Source organism: Chamaea fasciata, unplaced genomic scaffold (genome assembly GCF_029207755.1).
Source record: "Chamaea fasciata isolate MVZ Bird 193981 ecotype frontalis unplaced genomic scaffold, bChaFas1.0.hap1 SCAF_3, whole genome shotgun sequence".
Classification (NCBI taxonomy): Eukaryota; Metazoa; Chordata; class Aves; order Passeriformes; family Sylviidae; genus Chamaea; species Chamaea fasciata.
Window position 1 is genome coordinate 64857472 of NW_027094088.1, and position 19424 is coordinate 64876895.

The 19424-nt window shown below is 38.5% G+C and overlaps 2 protein-coding genes across 2 annotated transcripts in view; one reads left to right on the plus strand and one right to left on the minus strand.

Annotated features, from left to right (window-relative positions):
• CEP85L (centrosomal protein 85 like) overlaps positions 1–19424 on the plus strand; it is a 107211-nt gene that overhangs the window by 53453 nt on the left and 34334 nt on the right. The window lies entirely within an intron of this gene.
• On the minus strand, positions 3148–9866 carry PLN (phospholamban). The gene is made up of 3 exons (XM_066179338.1): positions 9641–9866; positions 6135–6169; positions 3148–3616 (listed from the first exon to the last, which is right to left on the minus strand). The coding sequence occupies exon 3, from the start codon at positions 3493–3495 to the stop codon at positions 3337–3339; it is 159 nt and encodes a 52-aa protein (XP_066035435.1). The 5' UTR covers positions 3496–3616; positions 6135–6169; positions 9641–9866; the 3' UTR covers positions 3148–3336.

Here is a 19424-nt window from a genome sequence, read left to right on the forward strand (position 1 = left end):
GAACTGGACACAACACTACAGCCTCACTAGAGTGGAGTAAAGGGGCAGGATCATCTTCCTTGTCCTGCTGGGAATGCTCTTCCTAATGCATGCTAGGATACCACTGGCCTAGCTGTACCATTGGCCATTGGTGTGGTTGTAGCAAAACTTACATGAAAATTCTTTGTGCACGGGCGTGACAAACATTTTGTGCATGTTGTGTGAATAATTTTGTTTAAGGCTGTTCCACTCTTGTCTGTCCACTGAGTGGTTCTGTTCTGCCAAGAAAGGAAGTCATTGCTAAATTGATGTAGAACAGTTATTAAATAAATGCAAGTTTTTGCTGCCTTCTAAAACACTTTATGGACAGAGCAAAAATTCAAGTTTTAAATGGGCAATGTTTTCACATAGAGGATAATACCAATTACTCAGTTATTGAATCAATTATATCATTTTTTCCTGAGGAGCTGGCTGAGGGAACACATCTTTAAAACCAGTGTGTTTTGGTTCCTGATTCAACTCCTTCCCAGTATAAAATTGTCATGGAAGCTGGTAATTTTTTTTGAGGAAGAGTAATACCAGATGGTTACCTGTTTAGGTGTCTTTATTCACTATTAGTGTGTAAGATGACCTTAGGAAAAAGGCTAGGCTTGGGTGGACTGGAGCAGAGAACTGAAAGCTTAATCCAAGCTACGTGCTGTACATGTTTGCAATTTTTATTTTGGCTCATAAAAGTGGTGAACTTTTTGATTACACTTGCAGAAAATTCATTAGGAATAGTTACAAGCACTAGCTACTGAGTGGGAATCAGGTACACATAAGTCACCTGGACATTGCAGAATAGTCAAGATTACTCTTGAAAACCAGAATAAATAGAGATGTAGAGAATTAGAAAGCTGTGTGATGACTAGCTTCTTTTCACATAGCTTTAATAAGTAAGTAATAGAATGGATGCTTCTTTCTAAACAGGATTGGATATATTTTATACATTAATATTTTTTCAAGCAGCCCATGTATTAAATAAAAATACTGTAGATACTATTTTTAAAGCTTATATAAGTCTACAAAGAAGATTGTGTTATGTACAAAAGGGTTTTAAAAATTTCGGGGTTCAGTTGACAATTGGTGGTATAGAGGATAGTAACAGATTTTCTGGTCAACAGAAGCCTAAGACAAATGAACCATGCAGTGTATGCAATATATCTGCATTGCTGTAAAATAGCAGTAGGGCTTCCAGTTTATGGATATCTTGGTTTTGTTCTTGTTTGGTTGTTGTTTTAAAATAAGTTACAGGTTTTCAGGTACATGAGAGGAAGTTGGAGGGTTTGTTTTTATTGGGGTACATTTTTTAGCAAGGCTTTACTCTGACTCCTTTGTATTATGGGCTTGTGAAACCTATAACCCAAATGTGTCCTCACAATGTGCTGATGCTTTACTCTTAACACCTTTTTCTTCAGCAAGTGTTTGGTACTATAAAACTGTTGTCCATTTCCAGTTGAAGTCTCTTGAAACACATTCAAAGCAAACTAAAGCTAGAAACTCTATCCATCACAAAAATACAGATGTGAAAAGAGAAGAAAAGCAAGAAGGATTAAAAGGGGAAATACACTTGCTAAAATCTCATGCATTTTGTGAGAGTGGTCAGAATGCATGAGATGGAAATCGAGATTTACACAGACAATTAAATCAGTAATGCTCATATACTAACTTGCAAGTGTGGGGGTGTGTTGCCAGTCTCACCAGTGCTTGTCCTAATTCTCATACAAGTAGCTGTCTTCATTTCCTCTAGTGGATAACCTTGTTTCAGAGTCTAGTCTCAACATACCTACTCACCAGATAGGAAATTCACCACTGGATTTGCTTGCATTCCATTGAATACAGTTTTTTCAAAGATTTCTTCCCTTCCTGCTCAGCTGTTCATTGTCAACTTCTACTCAAGAAATATTAAGTCTTAAAGGCAGAATACAGGATAAACTTGTTTTGATTTTCTGTATTCATCTGTAAGAATGTTTACATAGAATGGACTAGAAGAATATATCTTTAAAAAATGGATGTCTCTCTGACTTCTGTCTGTTGATTCTTGAGCTTTCTTTAAATTTGAGAAGTGTATCAAATTTCTAGGAATTTTGCTTTATACCAGCAACATGTAATAGGGTTAGTAGGGTTGGAAGTCTTCTACTCAGTCTTGTTACTCACAATTTCTGGAGTAGAAGTGTCACCTTTTATGTGTATAGCCTATGGTTTACAGGTTGAAAAGATATTTCTGCAGTGCTTTCCCCTCCTGTGCGTAATTGTTTACAATGAACTTTTTAATGTCATTTATTTTAGGAAAGTACTTGCATGTTCTCTAGCAGGAATTTGCAGCTGAAGATGTTACTTATATTTGTATGGATGCACTTCAGTCACAACAGTAATGGTACCTAGACTTTTCTCTTTGCCACATCAGGTGTAAGCCACCGCATGTGACATTGGCAAGTTCCACATTCTTTGTAGTTTTAAACCAAGGAAATTATTGCATAATTTAGAACAGATCTTAATTAAGTTGTATAAAGGAAATATTAAGAACTCACAGAATCCAAGTTGTGCCAGTTGTCATGTCAGTCAAATGACTATGGAAAACAAATTTTTTTATATCAGTTATGGCAGTGTCAATTTTTTTTATGCAAAACATAATGAAAAGTATTTCCAGATGTCACATATATAAGATTCCTTAAATAGGGAGAAAAACATATGAAATATTTTTTCCTTTCTAATTTAGAACAGATTTTTGATTCATTCTCATATTCCTTTGATAAACATTAAATCAATTTGAATGCCTTCAGTTGAAAATGCAGAGATGTAGCACCTTGAACTAAGCAGAGCAGAAATTTTCCCAGGATGTGTTGAGGGCTGTGTACCTGTGAGCTCTTCTTTGGGCAGGCATGGTCCAAATTTGGAACCCTTCCAAGGGCTTAAAGATTTTCAGAGAAACCTAAAAACACTTAGGCCCCCAAAAAGTGATGGTGGTGTTTATCTGACTAAAACAGTGAATTTACCAGCTGCTGGCTGTTACTGATCGGAGCAGATAATCTGCTTTACTGATACTTTACCCCATGTAGTAAAGACATCTCTTGATTGAGACTGGCAAGTTGTCATGCACAACTTTGTAACTACAGGCTCTAAACACTGTTCTGCACAGAAAATGGTTTTTAATACATGTAGCAGGCAGTAAGATAACAGAGCACTGGTTGGCACACCCTCTAGTCCAAGTGCTAGCCCCTGTCACATGAGGATCCTTGCACTGGGAGTTGCATGTGTAGGTCTCTCTTCCCCCTGCGGTGACTTTCCTAGAGGACAGGGCAGAGAAGTGCAGGAACTTCAGAGAAGCATCACAATGATACAGATCAGCAAGAGGCAAATTAAAATCAGGCAGAAATTCACAAAGAGCTCTTGGAGCCTTTGACGTGCTTGTGGGTTGACCTCAATAGTTGAGGCTCTCCTCAGAGCGGAGCGGGTCATGTGTTGGACCTTCTCCATGGCAACAAGAAAGCAGAGGGCACAACTCAGAGATTTTAGGAGTGCAGGAGAGAAGAGCAGTGGTCAGCAACAGTGCAAAGTGCCTAATATCTTCTCTTTGCTTTAGACAGCCTTTGGAGAGCTGGAAAGCAGGAAAGCAGAGAATTAGAAGTGCAAAAGTGTTTTTTATGAGTGCAAATGGAGATTGTTTTAAAGTTCTAAAAAGTCTGAAATAAACAGATTTCTTTTACAGTGTTTTTAGGTTAAAACAGGATTTTCACATTTTGAGGGTTTAAGTTTATATTTGTCTTATGCTTCTCCTCCTGAAGGCTACTGAGCACCTGCTTCTTAGCAGTGTTGAGTAACTGTACTATGGAAGTTGTAGATATCTGGGTTTTGCCCTGACTACTGCTTAGATCCTTCCTAAGCTATTTTACAGTCTCTGAAAGGGCTGTGGCTGATTGCCTTTCCACACACACCCCTCTGCTTTATTTGTTGAAGCACATGTGAAGGCTTGATGATAAGAGTAGGGTCACAGTCAGCCAGGAGATCTAGATAGTCCTGCTGGCTGGTACTGACTGAGTAGATAATCTGATTTACCAATACCTTTTTTCTGGATGGGAGGAAAAGAAATCTTGCTGAAGTATTTCCAATCCAAGAAAAAGTTCTTTATGGTGAGCAGTAAAAACCTAATGCTTCACTGCTGTAGGGAATTTTAGTAGCACAGTTCTCAACAGACAAGACAGAGTAAGGACTAAATCTTATACATGTAGGACAGTGTATTGCAAACATGAGTGCAAAACGCAGAGGACTGCTGTGAGGAACAAAACAAAGCATTTACGCAACTTTGTCTTTTAAGTGAGCATTACATTTAAAGTGTATTTTCCTCCTTTTTAGTGGCCAATGGAAGGACAGGGTATCAGTTTCTTTAAAACTCCAAATAAGTAGTTGCAACGTTAAAACCCTCCTGTACAAACCTTCCATGGCAAGAAGCTGGCTTTGATATATGCTTGTTGAGCTCATAGTGAGTTGGATTCTGAATGTAGGTGCTGTGACAATGTGAAAACTTGCTTTTTAAAATAATTATGATATATGCATCTGTCAAACTTTATTCCAAAAGCTGCACTTACCTCTAAACATTTTATCAATTTATATTATGTTCTTATATTTCACAGAAGGCCTTTCCTTATTACCACTTCATTATTTTTTTTCTTGGAAGTAAGTGAAATTATATATGCCACATAAGGGAAAAAGTTGCTTAGATGTCTGCTGCCCAAATTACGTGATGATCCTGACTGAATCAGAGATATTTTGTTGCCCATGAATTTGTCTTTCTATGTGGCTAAAATGGAAAAACCTTATGACGAAACAGAAGTGTCTTTCAGGCTCTTCCTTTTTTAATCTCTTCATGTTGGGCTGTAGAGTTAAATGGTACTGTATGAACAGAATGCATGTGTTTTCAGTGGCAGTGTTGGTATTTAAGAGAGACTTTCAAAAGCAATCAGATTGTACATGGTTATTTTAATACCTTTAGAGGATTCCATGTGATGACATTTTCTCAAACTGAACTTCAGATTTTGTTGTGATTTTTTGAGCTGTAGTTGATCTTAACTTTATTGTAAAAAATTCCCATATACCAGAACATACTCTTGTAGTGACTACAATTTTTCATCTTTGTTTGACTTTTTGCTGTACCTGTTTTCATCTATTTAAGCAGTTAAAACGCTTGCCAAGTATATTGTGCTTAGCCCTTTGCTAGTCACGGTCTGTCCCAAGTGCAGTAAAAGCAAGACATGCACAGAAATTGTGAAGTCTCTTGGCTGAATTGCACACTCATCCTCCCACCGGTACAGGCTAGAGTGCATTAGACTGTTTATCTTCTTGCAGACAAGTCCCAGTAGATGAACCACGAATGGATTTACATGGAGAGAGAAGAGTTTGTGTAACCGGCTTCTGTGACAGACACTGCCCAGAGAACAGCATTTCCTGTAGGTGACTTCATCCCAGCATTTTTCATTTTTTCAGTGTTAGGTGTGTGCAACTCTTGGTCTTTGGGCTGTGTGTGACCTGCTGCAGCAACATTTATCTTTCCTGTTGGTTTTTCTTTTTTTTCTTGGGGCCCACAGAAGGATTGGAACAGCATCAATTTGTACCTGTGTACATGCAGAATATATTTCACGTGCACTGCATTAGGTGTAACTGCACTTGTGCTGGCACCTGCACTGCTGTGTTGCTGCGTATGTTTCACTTGCATGACTCAAGGGGCAAGGCCCTGGGGCTCTGAAGTCCTTCCATAAAAAGCAATATTATCTGGTTCGGCATCACAGATGCAAGACCAAAATAGATATTTGGACATATGTGACCAGAAGGGGATACAAAAGGAACTTAAAAAAATCAAAGGTAGCATCAGTTAGAATCTCTGCACCTCATACAGCTAGAAAACATTGTAGAGAAGGGATGAGGAGAGGATAAAATAGATTGAGTTTCTTGATTTTATAGTTTATGTGGTTTTGGAAGCTTTTGATACATCTATGTGTTGTTTAACCTGCTACTCCTGTCCGTGGGATAAGTTTTCTTGTAAGCAAAGGAAGCAGATTCTGCGTCTGCATTTCAACAAGTTTGTCTTAACAAGTGCTCAAATTCAGCTAATAAACACATACCTTGCTTGTTAATCCTCCATGGTGCTGTCACCCACCTAAAGTGTGCAGAAAGAGAAACACATTCAGAAACACAGCTGCACACGGGTGGCTATCAAGGTCAAAATGAACAGCTTGGAAAACAATTACACAGAAACAAAGACTGATCATTGTCACAAGTAGAAGCTGCTCTCTGCTGTTCAGTCCCTGTGTCTTAGGCCAATATACAGAAGAATTGTGCATGCACACACCACTTCTTGAAACAAAAGTACAGCAAAAGGACAAATTATATTTGGTGTTTTTTAGAAGTCACAAAGTGTGACTCGTGTGGCAAGACTGAGCATCACACACGAGGTACAGTTGGCTGCATTAGTGTGCAGTTTTGTGTTATCAGTGCTGTTAATCGATGTGCAAGGCTTGTCTTAGGCACAGAGATTCACAGAGTGAATCTGCAGGAGGTCTGGTGGCTGACCCTGGATGTTACTATGTAGGGAATCCCCTATACCCCATACTTTAGAGTGAGTCACTGATCACAATTACTGCTTCCCACTTCACTGACATGTGACTGTTTCCCTGATTTGTATTAGGTTATTTTTATCTGTGTTCCTGGGTGCCCTTCACAATGAGAGGGGTATGTGACCGAAGTGAAAACTGTGGGCCACACTCATTCCTGGTGCAACTGCATTGACTCCCTTGAAGTCACACGGGATAAATTTGGCTCCCTTGGAAATGCCACAGCCTGTTTCTTGTCATAGGTTCACTAAATGCAGCAGTGATATCAGTGGAACAGAAGAGGTTTGACTTACTTGAATTCTTGCAGTTCTGCATGACCAAGTGAAGCCCTGAGGGGCTGTTAAAGTTATGTTGCATAAGTCTATTGCATAGATTTTTACAATGACATGTCCCAAGACCCCAGTAATTCACTTCTATCTATTGAAAAAAGAAGTCTTACTAGCCATAAATATTGTGATGGAAAAAGTGCTATAAAGTTATGTTGATTCGAGATTTAGGCACTGACTTGTGGCATATAATGCAATTTTTCAATCACATGGAGAAAATGTTTCTTTGGGATGGTGAAAAAAAAGCAACAATTCAGCTCATAGTTTGAGAAGTGCTGGTAACAGGAAAAACAAACTCATTTTATCTTTCTCTTTACCTTTTGTCTGTGACTGAGAATGATATAATATGATTGAGAAGGATACAGTAGATAAATTCATCTTCTGAGAAGTTGCTTGATGCCAGGAAGGTCCTGTTAAGCCTTTTTTCAATCTCAAGAAAGCAAAATCAATCTTCAGTTCTATTGTCTTGTAGTTTTGTCTGTAGGAACAAAACTTTACTTCCCTGTGGGATTTTTTATTTCTCTAGCTGGGGTACTTTTCTATTTCTAAATTAAATTATTCTTAAAGCAAACAAAAAGTTGCTGCTGTAGTTCTGTACATGTATCCCATACATTTTTGTTTGCTGATGTTCTGAAAAAGCAGTGAAAATAACCTTCACACTACCAGTTACAAACTGATTTCAGTGAGTTTCCTGTTGTACAATGGAGGCACTATATTCCTAACTTCCTCAGAGGATAAGAAATTAAGCAGCTTTTAGAAATAAAAATGTGGCTAATACATAAATCTGGATCTCTCCTAAATAGCAATTGCATCGTTGTCTTGACAAATGAGGAGTAAAAAAAAAAGACCGAAAATTGCCTGCTGTAAATTAAATGCCAAATTTCACATTGATTTGTAGCACTTACCACCTGCCCTATAGCACATGCCTCTGTCATGACTGTGGGTTGTTTCTCAGGGTTTGGTTGTCTGTGACATGGGATGTTACAAGTGTGAAATTTTTAAATTTAACAGCTGAACCACTCTCTCATCTACATTAAATTACTGAACTCTAACAGGGTAAAATTGAGATGATGGGGCAGCTAACCTGCTGTAGCTATGGGATGCATTCTTCCAGTGAAGAGCTGCCTACAGCAGTTAAATGTCTGTGTGTATGTTCAATCTGTGTATGCATAAAATCTGTATTTTTAAAGGTCTGCATATTTGTGGTAGGTAGAAGGGAAAGATTCTCTGGGTGGTAGAATAAACCTTAACTCCTCTCTTCACTTGAAAATGAGTTTTGTGTGTAACTTCAGCCTTGAAAAAAAATTTGTCTCGGAATCTTCTTGCTCTTTGTAGGCACTGGGGGGGGGGTCTGAAGTGCTGCTTCTGCCTACTGCAAACAGCTTCTGGAGAACTCTGTAACAGATTGTTTGCCTTAGGAGTAACAGCATGTCCAGACATTTCTCTCACTTGAATATTCAAAACTGCCACCAGGCTGCTGAGCAAAAAAACCTGGATGTATCTTTGCCTGATGCCTACCAGTCAGTTATAGGAAAAGGAATTAGGTGTATCTGTTCACTAACAGGGGAAACACACCTCACAAAATTAAAAGCCTATATTAGGTTTATCTCTGTTATAACCAGAACCATATGTAGACATAAGTAATAAGGTGTGAATTGATGGAAGGGGGGAACATGATTGCAAGGAGCCTAAGTACCTTAGAGACATACATATTCATGAATCGTATTTCTTTTTAAAATATTTGTATATGTAAATATTGAATGTTCTCTATGTGACATGTTTCTCTGAGGTGCACCTTTTTTTCAGTGATTTTAAAGCTGGGAGTGTATTTCTTTCTTGTGCTTCCCTTAGAAATAAATGGGTTATTTTCTGCATTTGAAATTCAGTTCATGATGTTACAAATCCTAGCTAAATTATTTCTCTGTTATTAGAAGCAATCTAGGACAAGTGCGTTAGTTACAATGAACAAGAGAAAATAAACTTTTAATGGATGTCAAAGCCAAAAACATTGCATGGAATCTGTAGCTTGAACTGCACTTAGAGTAACATATAATTTCAGTTCTAGTACTGCTATAGATCACTTAAAATTTTAAATTAAGGGTAATTTTTCGTCATACAGCGGAAAAAAAAAAGGTTTGCTCTCTCAATGTGTTAGATCAGAAAAACATTTTACAGAGTTAGTAATGAAAGAGCTTCTTAACCCTTGCTGGTCTGTGAAGAGGCAGCTTTGGGAAAAATAATGCCTCTATGAAACCTCAAGAGAATTATTCTCTTTGTAGATTTTGGATTAAAAACCTGAACCAAACAAACAAAAGAAGAAACAAGGAAAAGGTATTAAATTTAAAAGGAAAGATAAAGGTGTGAGAAACCTGATGAAACCTTCTCACCTTCTTGTGCAGTACCACCTGTATAAATCATCTACCCAAGGAGAGCCGGTGTCCCATGAACATATAGGAAATTATGTTGCCTGTTGCTGAAAGACACTTTACACGGCAGTATATCTTTGACTCAGAGCTATAATGCCTATATTTCCTTTTTTTTTTTTAATATATGTGTATATATATATATATATATATATATAAACAGTTAAAACCATCTGTTAATTTGAGTAGAGGAATTTTTTGTAGAAAAGTAGCTACAGCATGCCTTCCTGCAAGAATTAAAAGATTACACAGAAGAGAGGTTCCTTACCCCTGGTGTGACTTAGTGAAGCGCAGAGGAGCTTGTTCGGGGCTGTGGGACGTGCCTGTAGATCTCTGGCAACTTGTCCGAGTCTGTGACCAAGTTGTGGAAACAATTGAAGTAGGCTGAGGGGAAAAAATAACAAAAGTTTCAGAGGCAGGACTCGCAGTGTCACTCAGCAGCTCACAAGTTGATTGGTCCCATTTGCCTTCTGGCACAGGCTGTGGCTCCTCTAAACTTGTTCCCAGCAGTAATGTATTAAACATGGGCAGCACCTTTCCTTTTGTGAAACGAACTATGTGCCAGGGAGACACCTGCTCAATCACAGGATGAGGGAATCTGGGAAGCTGCATGCTTCAGTGGGGTAGCAAAGGGAGCTGCTCCCTGACACCCTGCCTTTTTTTAAACAGGAATTTGAATGGGAACTTACTCAGGGAGCTGCTTTGGATGTGTTACTTTTGCTACAGCAATGTTTCTTCTTCCTAAAAAAGTCTGAATAGTGAGGGCCGACACATTTCTTGTGGGTGTTTGACTTGGAATGAGTTTCTTTTGTCCAAGGTATTTTTTTAAAATTACACTTTCAATAAATATAGTTTTGGTAATTCTGTTACATAGCTGGTATTCAGTTTATAGTGTATGATGAATGCTCCACAATATCATCTTTCTTCTCCCTGTGCTTAAACTGAAATAACTTTTCTGTATTTCAAGACTCTTTCAACCTTAAATGGGTGGGTTAGAGGATTTTTTTTTCCCCCAATCTGGCATGTGTAAGTTCATCTCTGAAATTTATTATTACTATATCTTTTGAAGTATTTATCTTTAAAATACACTTCCACATTTTTTCTTCCCCTCCCACTTTCTTTGGCTGGAAACTATTTAAGTGACTTTTCTGAGAACCCTTTTCTCTTTATTTGGATAGGAGTAGCAGCTTGATGCTATTTTACAGGTTATCTTATGTATACTTTCCTGTGTTGAGGAGTGACAACATAGTGCAAATACAGAGTAGGTTTTGTGCATTGGGGAAGTGAAGGATTTACTGGATGCGAAAGGATTAAGCTGTCAAGTGAGAGCATCCAGCATCGGGCTTTCTATGTGGATGCAACTGACAGCATGTGCCTTTTCCTGATTTGGAAGTTGCAGGCAAAAATACAGAAGCTCAGCCTGACTCTGAACACTTACAGATTCAGTTTTGACAATAATTGTTTAGTATAGATGAGTGCTTGGCTTTAAGCAGGAACCCAGGCAGGGTGGGGTTTTTTTTTGTTTAGCTTGAGTTTTTTGTTCCCTGGAAGCCCTGCTGCGGTACATCATTCAAACCAGAGACAGAAGGGCTTTGGGGGTGGTGTACAACCCTGTTTCCAATTGAGCTCTGTTTTTACTTTTGTAAATATGGTTTAGCTCTTCTGCAAATTGGTCATATCACAGTTGAAGTTAGCAACTTGGTTTTAGTATAATAAATCTGCCTGCTGCCAGTTATCCTTTAGTATCAAACCCAGGAAGTCTGGGGTCACATATTTCACTTGAAAGTTAATTGAATATCTTCACCGTGAGGAGTGACGGTTCTTTATTGGTGCAAAGTGTTTCATAATTTACTTATAATGGTATTATTAACATTATAAATCTTTCACAGTCAAGCAAACTGTATTTGGCTTTTTTATGAGGGAAATTTCATGCTTTTATTGTATGCTGCCATCCAAGAAAAGTGCTAGCATTGGCTTGTTTGCTTTTTTATGAAACTTGTACTATTGAAATTCACCCTCTGTGTTATGTTATGAAGTCCAACACCCAGCTCTGCAACAGCTGCAATGCCAATCCTCACTTTTACCAAATCAATGTAAAATTGTCATGTAATTTAGTTACACTACCCTAAATTCTTGGCTCTTTTTGTTAATAAATTGGGGCTTTTTAGAAACGAGATACCTTAAGAGAATTTGAGGGGTTTTTGTGAGCTGCTGATGCAGTCATAGCTTGGTCTCCATTTTAAAGAGTGATACTTAAATGTACAAACTAAGGCACTGAAAAAATACTAGGATTTCATCAGAAGCATAATGCATGTCTTCTCTAAATGTCAACTCTGAAAAGAATTTTAAGGTGGAGAATGTATTTGCCGAATAACAATAACCTGTACAAGTTCAGGCCACATGAGTGTTGTAGATCTTGTATTGATGTTGTTTGTCTACAAGCAAGCTTGTTTAGGAACACTCCCTTGAGAACATTTTTCTAGTTCAGGTTAGTTATCATTTCCTCATGTAACAACTCATGGAGGTTTTGGTGGGGTTCTGAGGCAGATGCCAAAGTACAGTTTGTGGGACATGTCAAGTCTGACAAGTACAGACACGATATATGAGCACATCATTGTACTGTTTTCATTCACTGCTGGGTGAACAGGTCCAGACACCCATGGATATCAGAAAGGAAAAGCTTTAAAAAAGGAATCTGGGTTGGAGGTTTTGGTCTGCTGCATTTTGTTCTGAGGAGCAAAAATGTGCAGCTGTTGCCTGCTTGACCTTAAATGGAGATGATCTGGGCTTTCTCCAGGGGGATTAGGAATCTACCACTAGAACATGTTTCTTCTCAGAAATTATTTAGAGATCCGGTTGGTGTTTGGGATAACGTCTAAAAAGAGACGTGTTGTACTTCAGCATAACAGCTCCTTTATTTAAATAATAATCTTAAGGTTTCTATTCACACTGGTAATAATTTCCTGGATTATTTTTGCCTTTCATATGCTAGTTTTCAAAATTCCAGCTGTAGACACTGGCCACCTGTATAATCTGTAAAGTTTGAGGTGTCATTATCTGGTCCGCTGATAATCATGACTCTGTATAGAAATGGACTGTGACCCAAGTCCAATTATTTATAATAAACAAGTAAAGAAATTCAGCAGTAAGTCTGAGCACTCCAGTTAGTGAGTTGGTTCATGATGCTGATGCAGTTTTCTCTCACACTGCAAAAGTGCTTCTGTGATCTCACATGGCAGAAGTTCTTGTGTTGGTACATTTGGTTTAACAGTAATGAAATACACACAGAAGGGAGAAGTGGATGCTCCCACAAATGTGCATTAATTTGTGTGTATGTGGGACAGAGTAGCAGGGTTTGGTATTGAAGCTGAACTCTGAAATGAGATCTTCCCCTTTTTGTAACCAGTAGTTTTCTGACCTGATTCTGCAATGGGTAATTGCTTGTAGCCATCCAGGTACTAGGAGATGTGGCTTACAGGATCCTTCTTACTGTTCTCTAAGAGAAAGGACCCAGCTAATGGATCCTTCAGTTACATTTGTGCTGCGAGCCTAATACACCCTAAAGGGAAATGTGAGTTTTTTCTTCCTTCGAAAGTACAGAAAAATCAGTATTTTCAGAGCTGGTTCCAGAATCACACCAGGTAAGGCAATAGCCTAATCAACTGAAAGAGAATAATTTTTTTAATGCGTTTAAGGATTTTACTTGAATTTGATAGACTCATGACCCATTTGCTTCTATGTTTTACCTGATGCCTCCTTTAATGATTATCTGACTTCAGTGAATCTCACATCTGTAATCTCAATATCTTCTGGATTTATGGGGAGGAAGTTGCCTTTCTGAGGCTGCAGATGTTCCTGCTTTTCTATAGTGAGACTTACGGTCTTCGTTAGTGTTATAGGAAACGGCTCTGCTGAGAAATCTAGGCTTTGCATTATGTTATTCTCCTCTGGGACAAGACATATTTACTTTTCCTAACCTTTGGACAGACATTAAATTAGTTTGATCTCCACTTCTTTTTTTTCTTTACAAATAAGATGTAATTACTTTTTGAGGCAGCAGCTTGTAAAGCACACCATTGCAAAGTGATTAAGAAAAAAGTACAAAATCAATTAATAGAAAACTTGGTCTGAAATATTTCTCTTTTTGGGAATGGTGAATGCTCTGATAGTACTAGTCATCTGATTTGTTACTGACCAAAGACATTTTTTGAAAGGTCATCTTGAATGTTTTCGTTTCAGTTGCTGTTACTGGCACGAACCTTAAACCATTAAAGTAGATCGCAGGGTGCAGAAGTGGGTCACGCCTGTTTATTGTCTTTGGTGCTTTGACCCAGTGTTAGAAGAGAAGGGAAACAAGAAGTTTTGCCTGGCTCTTGCTCTGAAAATCAGCTGTGTCCTTCCTTTTCCCAAACCCCATTAGTAATCACTTATTTGACCTGGAGACAATGCAATGAACACAGGCTTGACCCATGTAGGTGGTTTATTTTGCGATAAAATATTGACAACACAAAAAGCTGTGTTATTGTAAGTACCGGATGGCTTTCACAGCAATGAAGTTTACCTTTTTATGAGGTTAATGAAGGTCAAATAATTTACTAGAAGCAGTTATCTTCAGTGATGCCAAGTGTCTTCAAAATAGCAACATGAGACAGGATAGGAAATTCAATGATCTTCATTACAGTGAAGGTTCTTTATTTCTATGAAATGCCTGGGAACACTGTATTTTAGTGCTTACTGGTGTCCTCAATTTGTTAAGCTGAAAATGTGCTTTAGGTGGTGTGCCGAGATCCTTATACCTAAGAAACTCTGTTGAGTGTCTTTCAGATAAACTGTTCTGGGAAGCACAGAGATTAGGTGTGTTATTTGACATGTTGTGAGTGATAGATGAACAGCGGGACAAAGGCACATGAAGGAGAGATAAAGCTGGAAGACCACGTTTCACTTGCCAAGTGGTGGTGCTGGATTATCTCCACTTGAAAGCGTAACTGCAGAATTGAGGAGAAATGATTGGGCTTCTGCTTTTGCTGCTACTTATCTTCATCTGAAAGTTGTTCTAACAGAAATGCATAAATATTGCCCAAAGGATGAATGTTCTGGCATCATTTAGGAGCTGAAAGATTGTCTTGTGTGTATTATTGCAGTGATCACCCTCAGGTAATGTCGAGGGGCAGCAGGTAGACCAGTGGGCTCAACATCTTGCCTCATGGGGATCTTCATTCAGATCAGCATGGAGATGGCATAAATCGGGCTTTTAAAGAGTTTTCAGGCTAATTTTCCTATGGCCCTACTTAAAGAAGTGGGAGCCAGAAACAACTTTCTTTCTCTTGCTTGGTGTTACAGAATGGTGTGTGTCTTCACTTCTTCTGTCCATTGCTCTGTAGTTTGGGGTTTTTTTCTCTCTTTCCTCTATTGAGTGACTATAAATAAGACTAATTCCCATGATGAGCGTCAGCTATCTGTTGCTTCGTATCTTTGTTTCATGCAATTTGTCACTAAAACACTAAGGGCTTTTTTTACTTCATCAGAAATCACTGAAGTTTATTTAAGTAGCAGAATGTCTTTTCCTTTTTTGGAAGTGGAGTGCTGATTCAGAATTACTTTTGCAGGAAAAAAAAACATTCAGCAAAAAAGCACCCCAGAAAATTAGGATCCTGAACTTCATTACCTGAGAATTTGAGGTACAAAATTCCATATTTTTCTTAATTTTTTTGCAGAATGTGCCAAATAAAAACATGGCTCTACCCCTTGGTTCAGACCAGCTCTGACTAGCAAGAAAGGATTTCCTGGTGTTGCAGATATTTTCTGACTGTGTACTCTGTTTCAGGCAGCTGCTTTCTCATGGAAGTTCTGTTGTCAGTCACTGGAGCATGGAAGCTTTGTCAAGTGTAATCTCACGGATTGTTTTGTCTGTAGCTTCCTGACCACTGAGGTGATGTGGAGAGCTTTTTTCCTTCTTTTGCGAGTCTGTTCTTATAGAAGAAACTATTTGCTTTCCTCTTTTTTGGCCTTTCTTGAAACTGAATTGGTTCTGTTGTTTTGAAATACAGTCTTCTGTATCAATTGGTTATGTGAGTACTTGGTATAACTTTATTATTGACATCTCTGTGAATAAGAATATGAAAACAAAGGTAGTTCATTCTGAAGCATGAATTTTCGCACCTTCTAAATGAGCCTCCCTCAATCAACACATATTTATTTTTCTTTAGGCAGAAATGGTCTCATTTGTGTCTGTTAAAACCAGTATTTTGCTTACAAAATGGTTTCCACACTAGAGGATCTGCTGTTTTGGTGCTGTTTGAAGAGACAAATGGTCTTTGTTCTTGTCTCAGTTTCCTCTCTGTAGAATGAGAATAACAAGTCAAGTTTCTTTTTAAGAAACTAGAAGACCTACAAGTGACAAGTACTAATTGCTGGTGATGAAAGTTATATTTATTTTTTTAGTGTGAACTTCTACCCTTTCTGCCTATATAAAGAAGGTGCTAGGGCTCCCCTGAGTTTATCTTGTAAGGAAGGAAAACACCTTCACACACTGACACGGATGTTTGGATGCGCCCTTACATCATACTGCTGCTTTTGCTAGAGACAAGTGTGTTTCAAGTACCCCTCATAAACTCAAGTGGAAAAGGTTCAATCTGGATTGAAGCCAAACAGTTCAAATATCCGTCACTTACTCCACACACAAGTTATGTGACTACCTTCCATGGTTGTGTGGTTGCTGCTTTCACACACAGCCCAGTGTTAAATTAACAACATTTCTTCTGTTTATCAGTGATGCAGACGTTTCAGGCTGGGATTTTCAAATGTCTGACTTTTGAGATTCCAGGATCTGATTTGCCCAGAGGTGCAGAGCCTCTGTAAATGCATCTGAAATTCAGAGAGTCTTCCAAGTACATGGTGTCTCCTTGTGAGTTGAAAAAAAGAAAAAGGGAAAAAAAAATCCTTTTTTTTTTATTTTTCAAAATTCTGAGGCAAGTGACTGAAATGTCTATGTGATGATATATGATGTATGTGATGCTGTACAGGGCTGGTGGTAGAATCCCTGCTTGAAGCAATTTAATCTTCACAGTAGGTCCATGTGCTGTTCTGCTTGCTTTGCTGACTGAAACGGCTCGTTCCTTCTGGGGAGAGTTCCTGGAGTTGGGACAGTAAACATGATTGCCTCTAATTTTCCCATCCATAGAACTTCTCCGAAGTAGTCACCAGTAAATGTAAATGAATACTGTGCTCATGATGTGCAGCACTTTGATGGCCACAGATCTTATTAACTGCACGAGACTGCTTTAGTAGAGAACTCAGTTTGGTCTTCCAATCCCCTCTAATGCGGCTTTACTAAATCCCCCACTTGCCACTGTTTATGGAGTATCCTTGTCTTTTTTCCCTTGTTTTTTAAAATCTATGTTCATGGTAATAAGAGCTGGAGAACAACAAAGGTGGGTATGAGGGGATGTCTTTGTTACTGCTAACAATTTTGGTTTATCAGCCTAAAAGGAAGTGGAAACCAGTGTATTATCCGATCATTTCTTCCCCATCAGCTATAACATGCACACAAGTTGCATCTGCAAAACTTGAAGTGCATGTGTTCCAGTAATTTTGCTTTATTCTTTCTGCATGTGCTCACAGAGACCAGTTCTGGATTATTGTTTTCAAATAAAATGTACTTTCTTGTGTTTGTGGGAATACTTGGATTTGTTCTAATATAAATATTCTGAATGTTTCTGCTTTATTTTTGTGGGATTTTTTTTTTGTTTGTTTGTTTCTTTTAAACTTCAGTTAATTGTGCTGAGTATTACATGCATGGCTCACCTTTCTTGTAAAGTCATGAAAAGCTGAAGCAAATGGAACTCAAGAAAGGAGAGGCTCAGTTTTCTGGTTTAGGGGCCAACACCCTTCACTGAATCTCGGCAACTTCCTTTCTAAAAATCAAGACCCTTAATAAAGAAATTGCAGAGCATCGCTTTTCCCCAAATGTATGCTCCTGCTTCACATTAAATTCATAGTGGCTTCCCTCTCTTTCAGTATGTTTGCATGTTTCATTAAGATAATTTGGTGCTCTGTGCATAAAGGGTTTTTCTAAGTTTTCTTCTCCAATTACTGCACGAATATGGGCTATTGTTTTTTTTTCTCTAATAATATTCACCCAAGTTGCACTCTCTTTTTGCTACCTTCTTGTTACAGGAGGACTTCTATTAGTTTCTGTGCAAGATTGATGGCCAGCTTGGCTCATCTTTGCGAAATTTGTGCAGACTGGCAAAAAATAGATGCTTTTTTGTTTGCTTTCTAGGCCACCTTTTGCATCCACTTTAGCCATGAGCAGGCATAGTAAGTAATCAGTGAGCAACCCAGACTGGCATTCAGTAGACTGGTGTTTGTAGGTATTAGCAAGGTGTATTTAACTTAAAGGTTTTTATAAATGATCAGAACTTGATGGAGGGCATCTGAGATATTTTACACGCTCTTCTATTCATGATTGATTTTTACCAACTATTCCTTTTTCCTAAGCTACTTTTGTCTTGTACAGTCATCATTTTTTCTAGTGAATAACATGTCCTGTATTTATGCAGCACATATAACAATGGTATTTTTGAGTAACTGTAGTCACTTTGCTTTCCAGGACAGAATAAGAAACAAAAAGAAATAATGAATTTAACAATGAAACTTCAACTAAAAGCTTGTATAAAAAAAGAAAAAGTTACTCTTGTGAAAGCTCCCTTTCATCTCCAGATGTTTAAATTCTTTTTTATAGTGAAGAACATTGGAATTTCAATGCAGTGGGAAGATAAAATGAACACTTAATAAAACAAGTGCTTCTATACTTAGGAAAGACCCAGTTGTTATCAGTGGAAAATTCCAGGCACTGTTGCTTTTAACGTCATATTAAGTGGCACCTAGAAGTGTTTTGTGTTCATAACATTTGCCAGAATATAAATGGAAAGGATTTATGATAGAAATAATATTGGTGTTGCATGGAGTATGAAGGAATGTTATAACAACACAAAAAAGCAAGCAAAGTGTGGTTGTTCAGGGGAAGATAAGCAGAGGAGGGTGTATCATGACCCCGTGTGCAGCTCCGGGAGTGCGGGTTTCATCCTTCAGGAACGTAGTAGTTTAGGGGACAGAGATGAGAGAGTCAGAAAAGTCAGGGAGGACTGCTGAGTGGCTGCAGCCTCTTCTAGGAGACTGCCCTTGTCTCTGCCCTAAAATGTGCATCCCAAGGGATCTTGCAAACTTTTTAGAGTTTATCTGTTGATTTCTTCATCGCTGGCGGCTTTTGCACAGTACTGTCAGGGATGCTAGAAGGAACAAAACCTTGCCAGTTAAGCAGTGACCAGAATTCCAGTTCCCTTCCCTTACAAATCCCCTGCTATATTTCTGCTTTATTCAGGATCCCCTGCTGAATCCAGATTCTGAACACATAAGGATCTTATACATGTGGTCTCTGACTGTAGACTGGGACTGTGCTGCTGGTCCTGTGTGTACTGTCATAAGTCATAGAGCCAACACAGGCAGGACTATTCTGAAAAATAATGAAGTACAGGAGGGTTTTGGTTTTGTTCTGTTATGCCATCTTCATGTGCAAGTTCCTGTTCTTGAACTGATTTCCTATGTAAACACCAGGTCTCAGCCAGTAACTTTAACAATGTCATAGGAACTGCATAATAAGTTTTTTTTCAGAAGCTTAGAAAATACTCAGTCTATGCACTGATACTTTGGAAGGGTTTGGCAGTGCTTGGAGTTGAGATAATTCAGCTTGTGGTGTTGTTCATACTAATCCAGCACTAAGCTGTACCACTGCAAAATGTGTTGTCTTGTACAGCGCTTTCCCACTTAAGAGTGTGTGCCAGCGCTAGATCTCACATGGCCTTGTACAATGAATCTGAGAAGAGTCTGCCCAAGATTCAAAGAACCTTCATGTGTGTGGGATGGAGGGAAGAGTGTAGGACTGGGGCTATCAGGAGGGAGCTGAAAGGTATGAATGTTTGAAGTGCTGAGAAAGAGGCAGGAGAACAGGCCCCCCTCCCTTTGATAGCAGTGTACGTTTATGCCACATTTAA